The 16,530-nt window shown below is 40.2% G+C and overlaps 1 protein-coding gene across 1 annotated transcript in view; it reads right to left on the bottom strand.

The window, feature by feature from the left end:
• Positions 1–745: 745 nt before the first annotated feature.
• The window catches only part of fam120c (family with sequence similarity 120 member C), a 35,075-nt gene continuing 19,290 nt past the window's right edge, over positions 746–16,530 (bottom strand). Inside the window, exons 13-16 of the mRNA XM_062540751.1 lie at positions 15,264–15,495; positions 12,788–12,923; positions 12,560–12,626; positions 746–7,006 (exon numbers count right to left, since the gene is read on the bottom strand). Coding sequence (XP_062396735.1) covers positions 6,713–7,006; positions 12,560–12,626; positions 12,788–12,923; positions 15,264–15,495 — 729 coding nt within the window. The 3' untranslated portion in view covers positions 746–6,712. The remainder of the gene's footprint in view (positions 7,007–12,559; positions 12,627–12,787; positions 12,924–15,263; positions 15,496–16,530) is intronic.

The following is a 16,530-nucleotide window of genomic DNA, read 5'->3' as shown; positions in this document are numbered from 1 at the left end:
CCTGCTACTGCTAGCCAGACAGCTAATCAGAAGGTACGATTGGAGTTATGCGAGTCAATCATTAACCTAGCACCCATATTTCTATACAAATACAACAGACACAATATGTATTAGCTATGTTTTTCAAGAGTCAAGATGAAAATTAATTCACTTACTGTGTATAGGAAGCTGGCACGTTGGCTCACCGTGCTAGCCAACACTGACTAGCTCAGTTTACAGAAAGACGAAAAATAAAAAATGGCGGTCCACAGTGCAGGCAATATGGAAAAACAAATCGTTAAAGAATCTTGGTCGACTAAAGCCACCGTATTGTTTCCATAGACTGTTATTAAACCAGCACATTTGGTCATCTGCTGAATCTTCTAAGCATCTTTCCAGATGCCCCACGAATAAACGTTCTCTCGACTGGAGTTGGCATCTGCTAACGTTAAATTTGCTTCCGCCATCTTCCACCCAAACTAGACGCAGATCGTGAACTGTCGCGAGACTGAATGGGGTAGTGTGATTTCTCAAAATTGACAGAGAAGTATTTCCTATCTAGTGACCTCTTGCAATTAATAGTCGAAAATGAGCATGCCAGTAGCCAAACAGAGTTAGTATATAGAAACTATATTATAAATATATTGTTGTCAACACATTCTGTTAAAACAATGCTAAATATAGGCTACTCAATTACGCAATCATGGAAGATGGACGCTTCAAAAACTACACACTCAGGGATAAAAAATGAACAGACACATTTTACTAAAAGAATAAAATTTATTTCAGCACTGTAAGTCATTTCCCAACCGTACAAACAAGACTGCCGACTTTGACTCTCTCTCTCTCTCTCTCTCTCTTTCTCTCTTTCCCTCATAGCCTCATAGGCTTTCCTCCTCATCCACTGTGAAATCAGACCACAACAGCAAGACAAATAATAAAAAAAAAAAGTTTCTTTCCAAAACCATCTGGTGCTTTCTTTATACTAAAAATGAGACTTGTTAATATCAATCTGAATCATAACAGCAATAATTATAATGATGACAATGAGATAACCTCTCACTACACAAGCTCGTTGGTAGAATTTGATACATACATCAGAACACCAGTTCTGATGAACGGATCACTCTTCCAATTACAGACGACAATATGTGTTGCCTACAAATGGGTCATACACTAATTTATCCGCCCAAATAATGATAATAACGACAAAAAATAAACATGGGAGGGGGAGGAGGGTGCTGTGATGAGGCAAAGACCACATGAACATCTGGAAGGTAGGTGGGTGAGTACACAACACTTCATCATAGGCTTAAAATCTGAAAAGGCAGGTACAGAGCAGAAAGCTGGTCCTGCAGTGTTAGGACCCACAGAGTCGGGGTTTGCATGGGGAAAGGAGGTTCACGGATGAGGCTACACCAAAAACATCTCCCACACACAACTACAGAAAACAAAGGGCATTGCTCAACTCACTAAGTGTGTGTGTGTGTGTGTGTGTGTGTGTGTGTGTGTGTGTGTGTCTGTGTGTTTGTGTGTGTGTGCGCATGTGTGACCATGAACAAGTGTATGTGCCCAAGAATATCTTTAGAGTTTGTTTTACAGCACTGAACATGAATGTGTGACGTTAACATAGGTGTGCTTTTAGAGCGGAGGGGTATGTTTGATAAGCAAGTGAGAGGCAGATGTTGGTACTTGTCTGTATTGAGACCTGTGTTCACTCACAAGAGGATAATGACAAAAAAAAAAGAAATCATCTTAATTCTTAGCAATGAAATTGGACGATACAAGACTTGGCCACTTTTCACCAAAAAGATGTAAACATCACAAGTTTCCTTCATGCGGTTTCTTGTCATGGACCCATAATATGTCTTTCACATCTCTATATAAATGTAAATATATATATATATACCATATAGATTTTGAAATAACAAAATGTATCTAATTTTGGGCCGACACCAATAGATAAGAAAAGTATGCACTTTGGTTCAGTTGTAGAGATAGTTTCTTCTGCTTTGTGCAAGGGTGCAAGGTTCAGCCTGAACAAAATAGACTTAACTATATTCAAGGCTGGAAAAAAAAAAAAAAAAAAAAAGATATTCGCAAATGGTCTGAAGAAACAAAACGAATGGGAATCTCAATTTAGCTGGGCGATAGTTACATCATAATGGTGAAGTGGTCAGAAACAATACCATACAAAATACAAATAAGGAAAATTGCAATCATTACAGTTTTGAAAATATCTATCTGCTAAGCGTATCTGATTACTAACTGTAGGAACAGTAGGAGTAGTAGCAGTTTGTAATAACATTAGAAAATAGTAAGAAAAGCATTTTGCACAACTGAATGAAAAACCATAGAGGGATGTTATTTTTGTTCTGCTGAAAATACATTTTTCCCATGTTCTGGCTACGGTTACATACAGACTGGTTATCAATGTTAATATTACTCTTACTGTTAGTATAGTGGGTTAAGGTTATAGTACTGAAGTCAAGGAAAGAGAGAGGCCTGGATATACCAATGGAAACAGAGAAAAGATAGAAGTAAATAGATACACGGTATCACGATTAGGGTGACGTGGGGTCTGACAAAGATAGAACTATCACTATTTCAAACTGGCTGAAGTGACAGACCGCACTATAGCGAAGGATTGTGTGTGAGTGAGGACAAGTAGATTTGAGTCTTTCAGGACTACGGAGATGATCAAATCACCAATCCCTGGTGTACACTGTCCAGATGACAGGGTGGTAGAGCTATGCTCTGCAAATAGGTGCTTACACTCAATGAATCAAGGGGTTGCATGAGGGAACAGGGAATTATTGTTTATGACACACCGAAGCTAGTTTAAATGATTAGAACGCGATAACACCATATTACTATAATCCAACTATTATCGCGCCAATTTTAGCATGTAAAAGAAAGTAATTTACTTTTTTCAATTCAACTCAAGAGTGAGCAGGTTAGAAATGAATTCTTAAATGGGGAGAAAATGTTAGGAAATTAAAAGAAAGTAGTAGTTTGGGAGAGGATAAATAGAAATCCAAAACATAATAACAATAATCACTAATCAAACATTGAAATAATCAACTAAAACAAAAATGACAACATTCTGGACAATACACCACCTGTGTAAGTGAATGTGATTTCTTAAAATTATGCTAGCTAGTGTCTCTAAGCGCAAAACACCAAATGTGAACATGTCTGTATATGTTTATGTGTGTGTGCTCCAAAACTGAGGGAGCACATGCATGTTACATCATTCTACATCCAGATCAAATGAATCAGTATATGTGTCCAATATTCACCACTAACCGCCTGCATTCAGAGAACTGACTGAAAACGCACTGTCACCTAATATCACAAAATGGAGAGAATAACATGATGAGCTGAACTTAACTGAAATTTTAGTGTGTGTGTATGTGTGTAGGCGTACATGAGACTGTGTGTGCACTTTGTGTGTGTGTGTGTCTCTCTCTCACTTTAAATGTGTGTGTTTGTGTGCAAGTGTGGTCTCTGCATGTGCTTGAGAAACGACGAAAACATCCATTTTCACACAAGCACTGCTGTCCACCATTTTACAATGAAATGCAATAAACATCCTGTCCTAAGGGCCACGTTCATCGCAGTTAGGTTTGTGTATACCGTACAACACTAGTCTTAGTATACAGTCCGTCATGCTACTGTCTAGATTAGTCTGGCTCTCTTACTGCAGAACTGTGAAGTATGTCCAGTACTGTCATATACAAGCTCCTTCTCTAAGAAACGTAGACTTTTGCACTTTTTTGTAATATTTAAATCCTATTATAAAACCTATCAATTGCAAACCCTTATTTGAACTCCTGCCTCATCAATTGAATACACTGAAAGGGGCTTTTTAAAGTGTATCAGTGTAGCAACACATGACATGGGGGAAGGGTAACATCCCACAGGGGAAAGAGCATTAACAACATACATCAACACTTAAATATTAAGGGTTTCTGTCACACCTTGCTTTATATAGCATTTTCATATAGATTTTTTTGTGGCACAACAAGATAGATTATTTAATATTGTAATAAAATAAGGTGCTTGTCAGTGACTTGCCTTTGTGCGAATTTGTTTATTTTATGTTTAATTTACCGAGGGCTTATACTACATGCTGTATATTTGATTTTGATTGGCCTGCCTATAAATCCATGCATATACATGTATGTCCACTTAAAGTGACTTTCCAAATCACAATGTAGGCCTGCTCCTTCTGTTGCTACACCCAACAATAAAACAATAACACAAATTCAAAATCCATTAAATCAAAGGTTGGTAATTAAGTAAAAAGGGTTCTTTTTCTGCAAAGTAGGGCATGTCCCCAAAAAGGACTAAAAGTGTCTTGTTTTAATGTTTAGCAGAAGTGCTTTCTGTTTTCATGGTTTTTATTCTTTTTTTAAAATTTCATTTCAATTTTATAAAGGTGCACAACGAGTTTTACGGCCACAACAACTGAAGAGCTACAGCGCATGGTCACAAGGGTATGGAGAGGCACAAGCACAAGGGGGGACAGGGGTGTCTTGTTTTTGATGGTGATAAAGGTAAAAACATCACCGTCATTTCGAGTCATATCATCTTCATTTTGAAATAATAGTAATAATAATAATAATAATAATAAAGAAAAAAAAAAGATAAACAATTTCAGCAATGGTTGGGAATGCTGGTTAGGCACAAATCAAGTGCTGATGGCCAGAGGAAAGAAAGAAGTCGACGGATCGCAGATGGTGTCTCATTGGCAAAACAGAAGTGACGCTCAGGATGGGGCCTCTTAGCAGATCAACAGGGGCACTTTGTATTCCCAACCATTGATAAAACAACTCCACTAACATCGTACGAGAGCACTGCGATCCCTCACGCTGGGTGTATATATATATAAATCTATGTGTACTATACACATACATAACTACAATGACATTGACTGGATATATACTTTTTTAAGTTTGAGCATCTGCCTCCACTGATGTTCTCCTCTAACTCAAAGATGCTGTCTTTTTTTTCTTTAATTTTTTTGTTTAGTTGGTTAAGCCAGGTTGGCGCATTACACAGGGGAGAGGACCGCTGACAGTTTTTTTTTTCTTTTTTGTTTTTAAAACAAAGCTTGGCTCCTTGGCTTGCACTCTGTTCTCACATTCAAATGGGTCAGACTACATGCACACACGTCATGCAGACACAAAGGAGTGGGTTGGGGTGGTGGAAAGGAGGATTCATTTCTGAACAGTTTGACTGTCAGAAACCACAACCACCGGGCCGCCGGTATATGTCCACTGACACTCATAAAAGGCTGGGAGCTCTTCCAAAGAATTTTAAAGCATTTGTACAGTCCTAATTCATACAATAAATAAATAATAAGTGCCATTATGTTGACATACAATCAATAAATCTTTTCTTTTGGGGGACAGCGATGGAAAAATACAATTGGATTTCAAGGGTGGGGTTAGGGGGCTTGCATAATTCTTATATATTTGTTTGGGTGGGGGTGCCGTAAGGTGCTTTCTCTGTTTCTTTTGGACTTGTTTGTTTTTCTGTTTAGAGCAGCGCACAGAGTTGGTACCAACCAGAGTGCTCTGGGGCTGTGGCAGTGCAATGCTAGGCAAAGGGTTTCAAGAAGAAAAACCAAAACAAAAATAATAATAAAAACATATGTCACAGAGAGGAGGACTGTCCCCAGGCAGCTGTTTAGAGGGGATATACAAAAGGACTGGGCTTGTAGTGCTTTTCCCACCCCAACCCCCCATTCCTAACCTAGTCTCTCTGTCAAAAGACGACCTCAGTGATCAACAGCACATCAGATATCCTACGAAACGGGGCTGGCTGGCCTCTGAGTTGGAATGTACAGTAGTAGGTACACACACACACACACTCACACACAGGGTGACACAAAGGAATGACACACTATGCTTGACCAACTCAGAGTCGCTAGCTCACGTCTCTGTAAGAGGGGTGAGGTCACTTTACACTAGTCCACAGTTTCATGTGTGGCTGCGGGAAACAGAGAGGCCACCAACTGTGTGCCATTCTTGCTCATGCAGCACAAAAGCTGATATAAATCGATATATAAATCGCAAATCCTGTACCGCTCTAAGCTAGAACGTTTTTGCAATGCACTTTAGACGTCACGTGGCAATTTCCTTAGTGGGTGAAGTTCTCTTTTTTTCTTTTTAAAAAGACACCCAAAATAAAAACAGAACATAACAAAATATGGTGCTTTGGGAAAACAGGGGCAGCTGTAGCCTATTCTGGCAACTGAACACTCAAAACTGACAGTGACTTGTTCACAATGTTAAGGGGACAGAACAGGCAATTTAAAAAAAAAGCAATAAAACCGCAGCTGGTCACAATGCAAGCACACTGATGCAGTTGGGGTGGAGGTGGGGGGTTGCAGCAGAGGACTTCTCCCAAGGCTGTACATTTCAGAGCACAATGCGTGTGAAGGTCTTGTGGGGGACAGCACTGCTTAACAAGGAAATCAAATTGCCGGATACACAGGTGACAAGTGGACCACTGCTCAACACACGCCCAAATGTGTGGTCTCTAGCAAATGTAGAATCATAAATTAAACCGATTCGCGACAGGGAAATTAAAACTGGCTACTGCGGCCCCTTGGATTTAGGATTTTTGCAAGGAAAGGCAGTCTAACACGCATCACTCTCTCCACCACTTTCGATTACTTCCGTTACATTATCGGGAGATTCTATTTTTCTTTCTTTTTTTTTTACTCCTCCTTCTGTAGTGCACCCTCAGATGGGCAGTCATCAAGGCAACAAGGGGCCTCTACCTCAACCCCATCTCCTGATTGGTTGTCTCTGCTGGCTAAGGCACACTGGATTGGCTGGGCCAGAGGTGGCAGGTCCAGGGGCTGCACAATGGCTGTTCCTGGGGAGCTGCCATTCAGCTGCTGGGGCGCCGTCACTGCACCCTCCGCAGGTACGGGGGACAGCGCGGCCCCCGGATTGGCCTCCTCCGTCAACTTCGGGGAGCTGCTGGGGGGCGGCGATGACGACAAGGTCTGGAGAGACAAAACCAATCCACATTAAGACCACTGAACTCAAGCCATTTCACTAAACAGTAATATTCATGCATATTCAGTCCAAATCACATGCTACTATAGGCCTACATATAAAATAATATTATTACTATCTATTATTATTTATTATTAAATAATAACATAAAACAAAACAAAGAAAGCTTTGGTTCAAACTTTGCAATGTAGGTTTTGAAAGGGACACATGGGCAATGTACATTTCAGCTCTTTATGCTTTATGCTTTCTGAGATATTAACAAAAAACTAGAAATGCAATTCCAAGGAATTACCAGTGCATGAAAATGCAAAAATAGATAGATAATGTAGATATGGTTACTAAGGTGTAGCTAGGGTAAACATGGTGGTTGCATAGTTTACAGAGAGTTGATAGTGTGAAGGTAGACGTTTTAAAGATGAAACGTTCCAGTTCTAACTTAAGTAATGATTTCTATTCATGTTAAAATGTTGATTAGCTAACTTAGCTAATGATTTCTAGCAGTTACGTTAAAAATGCTTATTATGCTAGCAATGCTAACTTTACTAACAATGCTAACCAGGTTGATTAGCTAACTTAACCGATGATTTCTAGCAGTAATGCTAAAAATGCTAACTATGCTAACAATGCTAAATTTGCTAACAATGCTAACCAGGTTGATTAGCTAACTTAGTTGATGATTTTTTGCAGTTATACTAAAAATTTTAACTATGCTAACAATGCTAACCATGCTAACTAGCTAACTTGCTAGTGAGGACTTTTATTTTGAAACATTTGTTGCTAGGGTAGGCTATCCATGGTGGCCACTATCAGGAAACAAGAAGTTACTGCAGTATAATCATGTTGGTTGCTATGGAAACAGTCATAAACACTTAATTTTAATGGTTGCTATGTTGGTTGATAGGTACATGGAGGTTTCATGTAGTTGACTGGAGGCATAGTGGATGATAACTGACAGTTGGAATGGTTGAACAGTTCAATAGTTGAGTAGTTTCAATGGTTAAATGATTTAATAGTGTATTATTGCAGTGAGGACCTTTATTTTGAAACAGTTGTGGACAGAGGACGTAGTGAAACAGGATCTGTAGTCTTAATGAGATTGTATGCTTAAAGCCTAAGACAGACATATGAGGAGATATGAGGTGCCTCTCATATAGCGTTTACGCGTCCTCTCTCGCTCCTCACTGATCTACATAAAGAATGATGGAGCGGCAACAATGGGATAGTCTAGCCCTTCTTCTATCTTTCTTTATGTAGATCATTGAGGATCGAGGAGCGAGGGAGGACATATAAACGCTGCTTGAGAGGGACCCACAGTAAATACTTTAAAAGTTGTATGTAGATAGTCTAATTAATGTTGATAGACAGAATGTTTAATGGATGTTGATAGGCAGATTGTTTAATAGATATTGATTGACAGTTTAATGGGTGGATGAGTGAATGGTCTGAAGAAGATGAATGGATAGAAGGTTGGATGGAATGTGCCTTATATTCTTGTTAAGAGAGACACTGATACAGCTCTCTGAGAGTTGTTGATACAGGTGTAATCAATTTAACTGGCTAGTCTTAAGAGAGCCAGAGTGTACGCTTAAAGCCTGAGACAGAGTAAATCATTTAAAAGTTGAATGTAGCTATGGCTATGGCTATGGCTATGGCTATGGCTATGGCTATGGCTATGGCTATGGTTATTTAGCAGACGCCTTTGTCCAAAGCGACATACAAATAAATAACAATACAAATTAAATTAACAGTGAACAATTACAAACTAGGGAGAATAGTAATATTATCAGTAAAACAATAATTTTAAGCACTAACCTAATGAGAAATAAAACAGTGAAATGAGAATAGCAATCAAATAAGTCACTCAGTTAATTATATATAATAATAATAACTAAAGCATGGTATGGCTAAATTTAAGGACAATAGCAAAATAAATTTCAAATTCTATCAATAGACAAATTATAACAAAACAATACTATTATACAAACCATAACACATCACAAACTCAAAGGACTAAGTGCATATTAAATAAATATGCCTTAAGACCCCTCTTAAAAGATCCAAAGCTGTTGCTGGAACGGAGAGCACTGGGCAACTCATTCCACCAACACGGAACCACTGAAGAATAGGATCTACAATTTGACCTAGCATGTATGGTTGGTCGACATAACAGACGCTCCTCAGAAGATCGCAATGGGCGGTTGGGAATGTACATCGTGATTAAAGAACTGAAGTAGCTGGGAGCAGATCCAGTCAGTGTCCTATAGGCCAGAGTGAGAGATTTAAATTTAATTCTGGCTACTATAGGGAGCCAGTGGAGAGTAACTAGGAGAGGGGTTACATGTGTCCTCTTTGGCTGATTGAAGACCAGTCTAGTTAATGTTGATAGACAGAGAGTTTAATGGATGTTGATAAACAGTTTAATGGGTGGATGAGTGAATGGTCTGAAGAAGATGAATGGATAGAAAGTTGGATGGAATGTGCCTTATATTCTTGTAGAATGGAGAGACACAGCTCTCTACTGAGAGAGTAGTGGATACAGATACAGGTGTAATCAATTTAACTGGCTAGTCTTAAGAGAGCCAGGCCTGAGACAGAGTAGATTGTTTCAAAGTTGAATGTAGATCGTCTAATTGATGTTGATAGGCAGACTGTTTAGAATGGGTGGATGAGTGAATGGTTTGAAGAAGATGAATGGATAGAAAGTTGGATGGAATTAGGAAGACTTATGTTGATACCGTTGATACAGGGGAACAGAAAATGTAGTCTCAAGAAAGCCAGTTTAAAGCCTGAGAGAGAGAGAGAGAGAGAGAGAGCTGCTGCACCTGGACTGGCCACCTGGCGTAACATTCTAATTGCTGCCGTGATGTCATAATGAGCAATGTTAAGTCTATGGGGAAATGTTTAATAGTTTTTAATTTACAGTTTAAAAAGTATAAAAGTTACAAAGTTGAAAAATATATTGCACAGGTCTCCTTAGTAAGACCTACGTAACAAAGTTTGAATCAAGTTTCTACGTTAAACGGTTCAAGCTGAATTGCGAGCGTTAGAAGAAGTTGGAATAATAAGAAACCTAGGAAGAACAGTACAGTGCATTTTCATGCACTGTAACAAGCTTTTTCCCCCATAGACTTTGCATTGGCACTCTAACATCACAATGGGCTAATTAAGCTGATCTACACCTGTAACACTCTTTGATGTTGCCGCCACACGATCAAAAGTTCCAAAAAACCTGCACTGAATGGCTGAATCGCAGGAGGGTGGGAAGTACTTCTGGATACTGGAGGGTGTAATCAATTAACTCATTGACTACTGACCAAGAGATTGGCTGTTAATAGTCCCAAAAGTCCCATAACGCGGAAATAGCCTGGAAAAAGTGCTGCCATTTTTACCTCTGGAGGTCCATCTACCGCTCTGCAGCTACTCAACTAGGCCCCACCAAAGAGCCAGTTAAACTGGTTGCACCTTTTGATTGACAGCATCCATTAAACAATCTGCCTATCAACATCCATTCAACATCCATTCAACTTTCTGTCTATCAACATTAATAACACTCTCTACATTCAACTTTTAAACTATCTGCCCGTATGTGAGAGCTGTCTGGGTGGCTTGTGCTGAAGCAGGCCAGATGATGGCTGAGGCCTTTTTGCTTTTGTTAAAGGGATATTCCGCCATTTGTGGAAATACGCTCATTTTCCACCCTCCCTCGAGCAAAACAATCGATATTTACCTTGTTCCCGTTCATCCAGCCATTCTGTGAGTCTGGCGATACAACTTTTAGCTTCAGCCTAGCATAGATCATTGAATCGGATTAGACCATTAGCTTCTCGCCTGCTAGCTTCATGTTTAAAAGTGACTAATATTTCTGGTAATTTTCCCATTTAAAACGTGTGTCCTCTCAAGTTAGAAAGTGCAATAAGACCAACTGAAAATGAACCCTGCCGTTTTTCTAGGCTGATTTGACATGGAACTACATTCTCATCTGGCGTAATAATCAAGGCAACTTGCAGCTACTGGCACTACTACTGCTTGATGTCTATGGAGACTATTTTCAGATGCTGCGTACGATATCACTGCGCCTATGGTACGTTTGCAAGTTGCCTTGATTATTACGCCAGATGAGAGTGTAGTTCCATGTCAAATCAGCCTAGAAAAACGCCAGGTTTCATTTTCAGTTGGTCTTATTGCACTTTCTAACTTGAGAGGAGACACGTTTTAAATGGGAAAATTACCAGAAATATTAGTCACTTTTAAACATGAAGCTAGCAGGCGAGAAGCTAATGGTCTAATCCGATTCAGTGATCTATGCTAGGCTGAAGCTAAAAGTTGTATCGCCAGACTCACAGAATGGCTGGATGAACGGGAACAAGGTAAATATCGATTGTTTTGCTCGAGGGGAGGTGGAAAATGAGCATATTTCCAAAAATGGCGGAATATCCCTTTAACTATTACCTCATCTCTGTAGATCTACTATTCTTTCTTTGATAAATGATTACCATTATTGTTATCCTTCGTGTTGTCTCCACTTCAGAGAGACAACAATATTGCAAAAGCTACCAGTACAATTCTCACAAAAATTGTTGGAAATGTGTTGCATAGGCTAAGGACACCCCATCAATTTTTTGGAGCCGATCGCACTCAAAGGGAACTTTCTCCATATTGTAGGCTATTTTATCGTGATGAAAGCAAAAGTGGAACTTAATGCCCTATTAGTTTAGTTTAAATTATGAATTTGTGCATGCCTATGTCATTCATTTCTTTCACATGTCTTACAATATAAATAATGCATACATATGCTAGTAGCAATGTCAGAAATTGAAGGGACACTTCACCGATTAGCATTAAGCTTTGTATCTTTAGAAAACCAGTCATGTTTTTGAATGGTCATGCATCATTCCCTCAGTTTGCCTTGAGATGGGAGAAATACGGATTTCAATGAAACTCATGAATAGGACTTCCTGCTTTCAATGATGTAAAATGATGATTTTTACATCATTGAAAGCAGAAGTCCATCATTGAAATCCGTATTTCTCCCATCTCAAGGCAAACTGAGGGAATGATGCACGACCATTCAAAAACATGACTTTCTAAAGATACAAAGCTTAATGCTAATCGGTGAAGTGTCCCTTTAAGCTGTTTATATGCCTCTTAGAAATGGTTGTTTCATCTTGCATGTTACATTCAGACGCGCACTCAATCGCACATCCATGCAGGCAAAACGTAGGTGATGGCACACACCTTGGGGTTACTATGCACTTGCGGTGATGACCTACAGTAAATCTGAATTGTGGACAATAGACAAAGAAAGGAATTTTCACCCCCATACACCAGCAAAGGCTGGGGTAGTGTTTCTTAGGGCTGTCAAGTCATTAAAAAATTAATCTAATTAATCACATACTCTGTCATCTGACTGTTAATTTGTATATGGACATAATACCATGACCAAAACTTCCAGTTTCATGGGTTTATAATACATAATTCTATACTGTTCTAGCCTACCATGGCACATGTACATGGAAACCAGTCACGCAAAGCATGTGTACCTGTGTTCTGTTGGTGGTGGGAGCCTTCTTCCCTCCCCTTCCTTTTGGGATGACCTCTTTACCCCTTCTGTGATGGGACACAAGGACAAAAATAAGGGCAGGGGACGCAGCGATGACACAATCATTTTCACTTCACTTCCCACACAAAAAAATCTGGAGCGGCAAGGGAAATAATTAGGGCAAAAGATAAGAATTGCAAACGTGAACGATATGCAACACTTAACGTACCCTTTTCCTCCTCCAACAGAGACCACCTGCATGTTGAACCCCCCTCTTCCACGCACTGGTTTGTTCCCAGCCCACTGGCCCACAACCATGCCGGCTATTTCCAACTTGCCTCCCTGGGGAGGTATGGACTGGATACCTATTGGGAACAGAGTGTAAGGCAGGAAGGTTTAATGTGCTTATGGAGCCACAGAGTGATAATAGAAGTGGGTTGCATATACATGTGTGCATATGAGAGAGAGAAATACAGAGAAAGAGGGAGTGAGAGACAGAGAGAGAGAAAAAGAGAGGGAGTGAGAGAGAAATAAAGAGAAAGAGGGAGTGAGAGATAGAGACAGACAAAGAGAGGGAGAGAGAGAGAAAGGGAAAGAGAGAGAGAGAGAGAGAGAGAGAGAGAGAGAGAGAGAGAGAGAATTAAGAATACGGTGACCCAGTTCAGAAAGTTGACACAAAGACTAGATGGTGGAGCTACAAGAACCTCAATGCAGTGACAGAGGAGTGAAGGACACAACCAATTTTTCTTTTTGAAATTGGCTAACAACTGCAAACAAAACTGCAATCAATTTTAAGTAGGCAATAAAATAAGCAATTCAATGACAAAATAGTTCATCTCTATCTGCTGTCCTCCTAAGGGCTACATCACTCAAAATGGATCCATACATTTAAATATTTTGCTCACTGAACCAATGGGCGATCAAGTCACCAGTGTGTAGTAAAGCAATAAACAGAATTCCACAGTCACATTTGACTGTCACATCACTGGCTGTGTGTGGTCAGCTTACGAGCAGTAATCTATTGAGTGCCTTAAGGCGAGACACGGCAGGTGAAAATGGTGTTTTTTTTAGCCCCGGTCAATTTCGAGATTTTGTGATAGTTTGCTACCTTAGCATGTATTCTACCACCCTACTACAACAACAAAGTCCGATTTGCTCATTTAGGTGTTTATTTCCTGACATTTTGTCTACTCGCGCCTATATATTTCTCCTAATTTCATCAAAAGTCCCCATTCTTAAGTCCTACCGCGACCGTGATCCGAAGCATATCGTGTGTGACACCGTTGGAAAGCCCTGTTCCTCGTGAATGACGCTATGCATCTAAATATGGGCATTTCCTTTGTATTACCAACCAATCGCGAAAGTTCAAAGGCGAGTCTAGGCTTTAGAACGGTATCTCAATGGCTGTGTTTCTATGGTTTAAAGGCAGTTTTCTCGAAACGAGTTTCCTCTCCCACTCTAAGCTCAAAAACTCCACTTCTGTATCACCTACATACACCAAACTTTCCAGTTGTATTCCTAAGTACATTGTGAAGACTTCTTCAGAGGGGTTTGTTGATTTATTATTCTAAGCCTGATTTATATGACATTTTATTCTTAAAAATGAGGCAAACATCAAGTTTTTATGGGTATTAGCAGTATTTTCAGATTTACTGGAAAACGAAATGAAATATCCATAAACCCCTCTGAAGATGTCTTTAGATTTAATATACAACATGAAAAAATTATTTTGGACCTGGCTTTGTCTAATGTTGAGTTTTTGAGGTTTGAAATATATGCAAATTAGCGCATAATTAGAATAGAATAGAATAGAATATTTGATCCCGTGAGGGAAATTCAGTTCTCTGCATTTAACCCAATTTAACCGAATTAGTGAACACACAGCACACAGTGAACACACAGTGAGGTGAATCACACAACCCAGAACTGTGAGCTGCCTGCCCAACCAACGGCGCTTGGGGAGCAGTGAGGGGTTAGGTGCCTTGCTCAAGGGCACTTCAGCCATGGTGGACTGGTCGGGGATCTAACCGGCAACCCCGGCAACCCCTAACCGGCAACCCCTAACCACTACAACACGGCTGCCATAACGCCTCATTACCATATTCAAACATTAAATTACAGAAAACTTGCAATACATTTTTTTCACACATTTATGTGACTAATCAGCTGGTGAAGTTTCATGATGATATGTGCAAGTTAAATTTTTTACCCTTATCACCTGTAGTGTCTCGCCTTAAAAGTGAAGGAGCAGGAGTTGCTGACTGACCAACAGTGAAGTTTTCAAGCCAAAGTAAAAATCACTGGGGGGGATTCAGGCCAGATTCAGTCAAACCTGACAAACTAGTATTGGGCAGATTCCTGTCTGATTTGTTATTTGAGTAGGCTTACTATGCCAAATCAGAACACATATCAAGCAATGCTCCAGCTCCCGTCTGATTGAGATTGGATGTCATACAGTGTCTGCCTGGCTTAAGTAGCCTGGCAACGCCCACCCAAATCTCTTTTCATAGAGATGCTAGTCTGAAACGGCATCATTCTCCACCATTCATGTTTGCAACAGACCCCAAAAAGGTCAGGCCAATCAGCGACGAGAGGGAATGCTATAGTTTCCAAAAGTACTGCTACTCAAGCACTACACAAGAGTAGCTGTGGTAAATGGCAGTAGCAACTCCGACTTAAAACCCTTAAGGTGAAGAATTGCTGACCTGGGAAAGCTCGAGGCCTGTGCTGGTGGGGGTGATGCGGGTGGTGTGGAGGGGGCATGGCCCCCAGTGGCCGAGGTGGGTACATGGGGTGCATGGGGTAGAAAGGGGGCACCATGGCAGGAGGCAGGAAGGCAGGAGGGGGCATGGGTGGGGGAGGGGGAGGCGGTCGGGACAGGTTGATGCCCTCTAAGATGGCCTGACGCATCTTCTCCACCCGAGAAACCAACTCCTCCTGTGAAGAGGAGAAAGGGGGGAGAAAGAAACACAGAGGAAATGGAGACACAAATATATACTTGTGAAAAGACAAAGAAACCACAAAGAATGCCCACTGATCATGCCTCTTGTGCCTTAGAAATACAGCGCAGACTCCCCAGACTAATATTCAATCTTAAAAGACTGAGTTTGGTCTAGTGATAGCTAGTGTTGCTTTCGTCAACAAAAATTATGACTAAATATCGTCGTCAACGAACTTTTTTCACGTGACTATAACGAGACGAGACGCAACGCAAATGCTGGCCATGTGACGATGACTATAATTAAATTTATAAGGCAATACAGTTGACGAATAAAAACGAGACTAAATGTGGTTTACAAAATAAAACCATGCTAACATCTCTCTTCATTTTCGAAGACCAGAAGGACAGGAATGTTATAACATTATTTTGTGTCGGTTAGTCGTGTTATTATTTTGCAGTATTTCTGTTTCCTGCGTCTCACTTCAGGGGCGCATCAGGTTGCATGGTCTGATTATCATATCAGAGGACCAGCGTTTCTCGCGTGGGCCTGTTGGTCATATCCGGTGCTTCTGTCACTCATCTGATCATATTTGATCATGTAGCAAAGGAGCGGTAGATGTATAGCCTATCGTTATCGCTAATAGAAGCTAAGAAATATAGGCTACGTTCAGTCCGTTAGATTGGCAACTCTCTCAGTTCAACTTTGCACTAGGCTACTTATCTCACCTCCGCATGTAGATCTAATTCAGATGAAAATGTTAACAGGCAACTGCAGATTTGATTAGTGTGTAGCCTAAGCTTCTGTCCAGCTGATGCTGGCGCTGTCATATAGCCTACAATAATAACATTATTCCACCGATCAGCAACGAAGTTCTAATCATAGACACATTTTAATGGAACCTTGGCTTAGTAGGCTATCTAATGTTGTGTGGGAGAGAAAACTATTGAAAACAATTCCTTACCAACCACACAAGTGCGCGTGTGTCGTTTATTTAAACGGTAGAAGAACTGAATCAAAGACGGTGCTGTTC

Source organism: Sardina pilchardus, chromosome 7 (assembly GCF_963854185.1).
Source record: "Sardina pilchardus chromosome 7, fSarPil1.1, whole genome shotgun sequence".
Lineage (NCBI taxonomy): Eukaryota > Metazoa > Chordata > Actinopteri > Clupeiformes > Clupeidae > Sardina > Sardina pilchardus.
The sequence above is the reverse complement of the archived record's forward strand: the minus strand, read 5'-3'. Positions and strand labels throughout refer to the sequence as shown.